Genomic DNA, 7,709 nt, shown 5'->3' with positions numbered 1-7,709 from the left:
GGAAGGTGAGCATCATGGAATGCCAGTTTAATAGAACAAAGTGTTCTTGCATTGAGGGAGTGCTTGAGTGGAGGCCCAATGTCCATCTGCTACCTTACTACTCAACCTATAAATATATGCACATAGATCTATTTCCCCTTCATCCTATATAAATATTTTTACATATGTGTTTACCTGTATTTAGACCTCTATAAATGCCCTTTGTCTCCTAGCTCTTTCCTTTATTTCCTTTTACTTTCCTCTTGTCCCACAATAATGCTCGGCCTTCATTTGGGTTTCAGTTATTTCTCTTAGTTACAATGCCCTTGATCAAGCCCTACCAGGCCTTATACACCCTCCTCACCACCGATTTTGGATCACTTGTTATTCCCTTGTCCCTGGGTTTGTTACAGGTTCACGATTCAATGTTAAAAGTATGTTGTTAGTTTTTCTAGAAGGCTGGGAAGAATGGTACCAGAAAAATCAAGATGAGCTCCAAAGTATTGGGAGAGGTTATGTTTGCATTATATTTGGAAAACTTCACTTGAGCACAAGCCATATTTCTTCAAGACAAAGACTCCATAAGTATACACATGGAAAAACTTTGACACAAGGTTCAGGCTCATTCACAAATTATGTAAGGAGGAATCTTGGTATGTTACATGAATATGAAAACTCATATTTTCTCAAGCCTCAAAGAGCTCATTCCATAGGAAAAAAAACTGTGTATGTGGTGAATGTGGGAACGCTTTTCGTTGTAGGTCACGGCTCCTTGTACATCTCAGAATTCATACAGGTGAGAGACCTTATGAATGCACCAAATGTGAAAGAACCTTCCGTGCCAAGTCAAATCTTAAAGCCCATCAAAGAGTTCATAGAGGAGAAAAGCCCTACACATGTAATGAATGTGGGAAGGTGTTTTCCTTCAGGTCACAGCTTATTGTTCATCAGGAAGTTCACACAGAAGGAAAACCCTATGGTTGCAGTGAGTGTGGGAAAACCTCCAGCTGGAAGTCACAGCTTAGTTTACACCAGAGAAGTCACACCGGAGTGAAACCCTATGAATGTAGTGAGTGTGGGAAAGCTTTCAGTTTGAAGTCACCATTTGTTGTGCACCAGAGAACTCATACCGGAGTGAAACCCCATAAGTGCAATGAATGTGGGAAAGCCTTTAGGAGTAAATCATACCTGCGTGTACACATCAGAATGCATACAGGAGATAAACCTTATCAACGCAGTGATTGTGGGAAAGCCTTCAATATGAAGACCCAACTTGTTGTACATCAGGGAATTCACACAGGTGAGAAACCCTATGAATGCAGTGAATATGCGAAGGCTTTTGGTAGGAGGGAACAGCTTATAGCACACCTGAGAGCTCACACAGGAGAGAAGCCCTATGGATGTAATGAATGTGGAAAAGCTTTTAGTAGCAGGTCATACCTTGTTACACGTAGAAGAACACACACAGGTGAGAGACCCTATGAGTGCAATTTCTGTGAGAGAGCCTTTTGTGGGAAATCACAGCTGATTATACCCCAGAGAACTCACTCGACAGCAAAGCCATATGAATGCAACAAATGTGAAAAGGCACACCCTAGGAAGGCATCGCTCCAGATACACCAGAAAACTCATTCTGGAGAGAAACCTTTTGAATGCTGTGAATGTGGAAAAACCTTTACTCAGAAGTCATCCCTCAGTGAACATCAGAGAGTTCATACAGGAGAGAAGCTCTGGAAATGCTCTGAATGTGGGGAATCCTTCTGTTGGAATTCAGGGCTTCGAATACATCTAAAAACTCTTAAGTTTTTAGTCACTAATTTCTTAAGTGAGAAATTAGAATGATGAAATGAATGTAAGAAGCAGTCTTACAGAAGTTGGTCCTCTGGAGACTTCAGATTATCATATGGTCAGGATATACAGCAGGAGCCCCTGAACTACACTTGTATAAGTTATGTATTTGGAATGAGTGTGTGAAAGCCATCAATCGTAAGTCCTTTACATCTTTGTGAGAGATATAACTGAGCAGTACAAGGACCAAAGGTAGTAAGTAGCATTATTATGAATATTTAAGAAAATTCATCCTGAGAGCACCTTAAAAATTAATGAATTGGAAAAGCATTTTTACATAGACTATGTGAAAGTCACATGCCAGATTTGAAGCTATGTTTTTATCAAGAGTCAAATTCTAAATTATGCTATGGTGGTAAACATTTTCATGCTAAAGTATAAATTTTTTTCTTTTTAAAGAAATGTGTAAATAAAGTAATGGTCAAGAAAACAGGAACATATTCTTACAGCTATGGGATATTTTGTTTGACTTTCTGGAGTAACACTAAATTGTGTTTTTAAAATGTTTGATATTTTAAAATTAATTTGTTATGCATATATTTTATAGTTCACCAATGTGGTTTATCTTGCTAGATATCAGCATTTTATTTCTTAGTAAAATAACATAACTAAAATAATATGGCTTATAACAAATGAAAGGATATACTTTTACTTCAGATAATTTTACTTTTTAAGTCTATATGAGTGGATCTGGCAATTGTTACAGGGCTACCTTTCAAATGAATCCTTAAGAATTTTCAAAATGGATGTTTGTTATATCTGAGCAGTTCAGTATTGGTTCACTGATATATGTTTTGTCTAGAGAAATGCTATTTTCAGGTCATCCCTCAAACTAGCCAACCAACCAAAACAAGACTCACTGGCACCGAAATGATTCTGACTCAGAGCAACACTACTGGGGCGGACTAGAACTGCCCCTGGGGGTTTCTGCACTGGTGACTCTTTATGGGGGTAGAAAGCTCAGTCTTTCTCTCTTGGAGCAGCTTGTAGTTTTGAACTGCTGACCTTGTGGATCACATCCCAGCACGTAACTAAAAGGTGAGCATTATTCTCATGGGTGGCTAATGGTAACATCACCTCCAGGATTTTGTGTTTGTCTGTCATTTTCACATGAACCACAGGGGAAATATGGGGACTCATTTACTTTACTGCAGAATTCTTGAGATCATCATGAGTTCATGATAAATTGATTCCCTCAGCAACTTTGATACTGCCTCTGACCTTATGGCCTCTATGTACTTTTCAGATATCTTTTTTTTGATTTAAGGATTTTATCTGTTTTACTTTGTCATTCTTGTTAGTTTTATTTATTTTGTTAATCATGTTATTGGGGGCTTTCAGATATCTTTTAAATAACAAAAAAAATTTTTTCTTTCATAAGGAGAATGAGCTTGTTTCTTATAGGCAAAGGGTTCTGGTTGATAAATTATTTCCTTGGAATAATGTAGCTAATGAGAGGTAAAAACAGAGACACGGAATGAAGGCAGAATTGAGACAAAGAACGTGAGGTTAAGAGTGACTCTATTAGGGTACGCAAGAAGCTCCCGGGAGGGAAGGGATTGCAGAGACAGGGACAGGAGCATCTTGAGCTCCTGGAAGGGTTCCGCGACCCAGCGAGTTAGGTCAGGGAAATCACACCAGTCGCTGGGGCCGTGGGATATTTGTGGGATTTGGGTCAGGGAAATATGCAAATTAGGTGGAGAGACCAGCTTCTTGGAATGTGGGAGAAGAGGCTGCACAGTCCCGCTCTGGCCTTGAGAGGCGGGGAAGGAGCCAGATAGTCCAGCGGGCTATTGTCCAGGAGAGCTGGGGGAAGGTGCTGCACAGACCAAACCCGGCCCAGACAGTTAACAAACTATTTGGGAAAAGCAGGTGGATTAAGCTTCCCAAAACAAGAACTTTTAAGCCTATAGTATGAAATAGTGTTTTTTTTATACACGTAGACTCTAAGGGTAAGATTCTAGGAAAACTAAGAAACTACTGCCATGGAACAAGTTTTTAATTTGTGAGGAAATGGTCTTTGTTGGCTAATGCAACACCAGACCTAACACTGGTCCATGGCAGGACATACAGCAGCTGGAAACTATGCAGTAATATAGAGGAACAAATGGCAATGCTTTGTGAAATCATTCTTGATTGGTTTCCTGGTGTGTTTTCCACAAATTTAGCCCTGTCCCTTTACCAACACCCAAAGAAGTATGTTACTGAAAGGAGTAGCTGTTCATGGATCGGGAAGGTGAATGGGAGAATATGTCATTAAAAATATCATCTGTGGCTGGGAAAATATTGTTCTGGCAGAAGACTCGTAGTGGTCCTGAACAACTAGAGTATGTTGTTTTGGTCCATAAGGAAATTCTGCAGGGCCATTTCTGATCTCCTCCAGCTACTCATGGAAATAGGAAAATCCAACTCCATATCTGCACAAGGAAGAATCCTATGGGGCAGAGGTCAGTCATGCCTCTACTGTCCAACTTATTTTACCCTGTATCAGCACCAACCATCCTTCCCTCAATACTATACTTTTCTTCTGTGTTTTATAATTCATTGCAATGGCCATGCAGAGCTCATGGATAATACTTAGGGTTTATTAGGGAAGTTGACAGGTGTCTTAGGCAGGGTTCCCTTGAGAAGCAAAGCCACTAAGGCTTATATATGTAAATAGAAATTTGTTTCTAAAATTGCTTGCACCATCCAAGTCTGGGCAGGCTCTAAGTCTGTGGGTCAGATATGAGGCTGGCGGGTTCTCCTGACTGCTGCAAGGACTGATAAACCAATATCAGCAGAAAGACCACAGGCTGATGGCTGCAAAGGTGAATGACACCAAGGTGAGCATGTCAGGTGGCAGGCCATTGATGACTCCCAATATCAGCAGGCAACATTTTAGGCTGTTGGTTCAAATCCAAAGAACTGGTGGTTGATGAGCCAGATGCAGGATCCAGAACTGGCAAAAAGCAAGCAAGCTTTTCCATCATGTCCTTTTATATTGGGAGCAAGCCTTTCCATTGATTGCTTCAAGGTTATGTGGATGTTGCATCCCACTCTAATTTTAGAACTGATTAGCTACTCAGAGCAGATCTCATTATGGAGGTGATTATATCATGTTAGACCACATTATGGGCCATTCTAGATCTTAACTGCCAAACCATTGACCTTGCAGTCAGCAGCCCAATGTTTAACCAATCTCTTGGCTACTTTGCAAAGTAACTTAAAAGCAAAAACAAAAAATGCCTTGAATTATGCAAAGATCACATGCAATTATGCATTTCCTGGATATTTCAAGTAGAAAAGCACTTGATTACTAACTAAAAGATTTGAGGTTTAAATCTACCCATAGACATCTCAATAAAGGCTCTGAAGTGTACTTTTGATTGAGAATAATATGCAGCAGAATTATACTCTTGACATGGGATCATCATGATTTAGAATCAACCTATAATTTTGTGCACTTTTCATGTACAATTTAAAAAACACTAGTGGTGTTAACCCTCCTAACATTTTAAGGTAGTGGGTTAGGCATTGGGCTTATAACCACAAGGTCAATGATTCATACAACCAGCTTTCTGCACTCTTAAAGGTTTACTTCTTTAAATATTTTGTAGCCTTGGAAATCTGGGCAGTTTTGCTCTGTCCCCTGTGACTGCTATGATTTGAAATCAGTTGTACAGCAGTGGTTTTAGCTTTGGTTTATAACCATAATCTAAGTAGCTCTTTACCTTTCAGAGGCCGCTGGATAGTATCTGATCGTATACATCAAATCACACTACTGTGATGTGTGTCAAGTAGGAACTTAACAGGGTAAGTGGTGTAGTGGCCCAAGGTCATCTCAAGGTAAGGATGATGGGTCCTTGATCACAGCCAATAGTTATGTCTCCAAATGCCCCATATACAGTTTGTATCATGTATGTCACTGCACAAACCTGCCAGCACCATGACAGGTTCATGCCACCGTTCTCAATGCATTGTCAGCTAACTGTCCTTTCAGAGTTGACAGTGTTGTTTTCCTCACAAAGTCTACAAATGCTTATGGAACGCAGCTGACATGGCGTGCTGTTGATTTGTAAATCACAACGTTTCCTTGTAATACCTACGTGGGGGAAATTGAGTAGTTGACAAACCTTACGTAGGGAATCAGGACTCAGTCTGTATAACATCCATGTCATCAGAAAATTGTACCCCCTTAATGGAAACTTGGGGGGTGGGTTGTTTGAGAAAAGTCCACCTATCAATAAAAAAGCCAAGGAAGATTACCTTGGATTAAATGCTGTGTACAAACATTTTTATTTGCAGTGTGCTGAGTTTGAGTTCTAAAGCCTCAAATTCATACCTGCTGAAATTCCAGCAATACTCAAACTCAAAATAAAAATTGATATCTTTGGAGTCTAGTAGAAACAAAAGACCAGAACATGTCAGGATGAAGGTAAAGCTTGATTAAGTAGCTGCTCAAAAGACTAGGTTATGAGGGAGGACATCCTGTACACAACAACCATGATCTGTGTCAATCACTGATTATCCATTTACCACAATATCCTTTTTTTTTTTTTTTTGGTGCTAAGGAATCCACAGATTTATGTCCAGGTAGTAAGAACCATAGGAAAGGTGGAAAATCCCAGGCATGTGCCAGTAACTGGTTTAGGACTTATATCTGAGTGCCTGTCAGTGATATACAACCCGCTGGTTGTTTTCGGTGTGACATGAAGAGGGGAAGTCAAAATGCAGCTGCCAGGGCTCCGGTCCGTCCAGGCTCAGGTCTATTCAATCATTTAAAAATGAGTCTCTGTGCTCAATGGTTGGCTGTAGACAAATTCTCACAAGAATACACTTAGTTTATTAAATCTATTCTGACTCATAGTGACCCTATAGGAGAAAACATCCCCTTACTTTCTCCAAGTAAAATAAAATCGTTGACAACTTGAGTAAATAAATAAAAGAATACACTTAGTTTTTAATTCTTGTTAGGGGCTTTCAAAAATTCTAGTCAAAACAGTGATTTCTGAGTGATTTGTTGTGTCAGTTAAATTCAAGTTACGTCGGCTCAGAACAAAACCAGCCATATTTATAACAGTTTCTCAGTGGACACGGGGCAACCACAGGGGCTTATTAGGAAGAAGTTTTCAAGAAAATTGAAAATTGCACTGGAGAGAAGAAGGCCAGGAAAGTTGTACTGAGGAATACATGCTTTTCCCTCATGTTAGTGCACCTCTTCTTTTTTGTTGTTGGGGGGGTGGGTGTTAGCAAGGGCTATCCTATGAGAATTTCATTGGGAAATCTTCTCTCATCCCCTCTGTATCCCTCATCTTGCCATTCTAGCCTCATTTTTGTTCCTCAAACTAAAAAATCTGGAAAAGGAACATCATTTGAGTTTCTCAAAGATGCCCAAACTGCTATTTTGATGTGGTTTAAATTAAAGAACCCAGACTTCTTTGGGGTAAACGTCAAATGGAAACATCACCTTACATTTTGAAATTTTTAATAAAGGTTTCTGTCAACACTCAGCCTTAACATCGTGCTGTCTAGTAAAGATGAACCCAAGATGATGTCCCCATCTCTCTTTGCTTTCTGATACTGATGGGTGAGGGTATGATCTACAGTGGTCAAAAGTGGGGAGCTCACACTGAGAGTTGCTTCAGATAGAGTGGCGGGTTTAAGAAACCGGACTCTAAGAAAGATAGTAACAAATTCCTGAGTGTAGATAAGATGCAGCTGAAGGTCTTATTGAAATGTAGAGTTGGATCCAATGTGTGTGTATAGAGGGTGTAAAGGCAAGTTCTCCGCAAGGGCCTCAACCCCACCTGCCACTCCAAGAGAAAAAGACTAAATGGCAGTGAGGTTCCTCAGTAGAAAGAATATGGATCCAGAACCCTAAGAGTTGGAACAAGGACTGG

The 7,709-nt window shown here is 40.0% G+C and overlaps 1 protein-coding gene across 1 annotated transcript in view; it reads left to right on the top strand.

The window, feature by feature from the left end:
* Window positions 1-415: 415 nt before the first annotated feature.
* ZNF26 (zinc finger protein 26) overlaps window positions 416-7,709 on the top strand; it is an 8,232-nt gene continuing 938 nt past the window's right edge. The window contains 2 exon segments of the mRNA XM_013006421.1: window positions 416-691; window positions 694-1,804. Coding sequence (XP_012861875.1) covers window positions 416-691; window positions 694-1,804 — 1,387 coding nt within the window.

This window comes from Echinops telfairi, unplaced genomic scaffold, assembly GCF_000313985.2.
Source record: "Echinops telfairi isolate 266 unplaced genomic scaffold, ASM31398v2 ScPeMD7_7412;HRSCAF=8450, whole genome shotgun sequence".
Classification (NCBI taxonomy): domain Eukaryota; kingdom Metazoa; phylum Chordata; class Mammalia; order Afrosoricida; family Tenrecidae; genus Echinops; species Echinops telfairi.
This window is presented reverse-complemented; position numbering and strand designations above follow the sequence as displayed.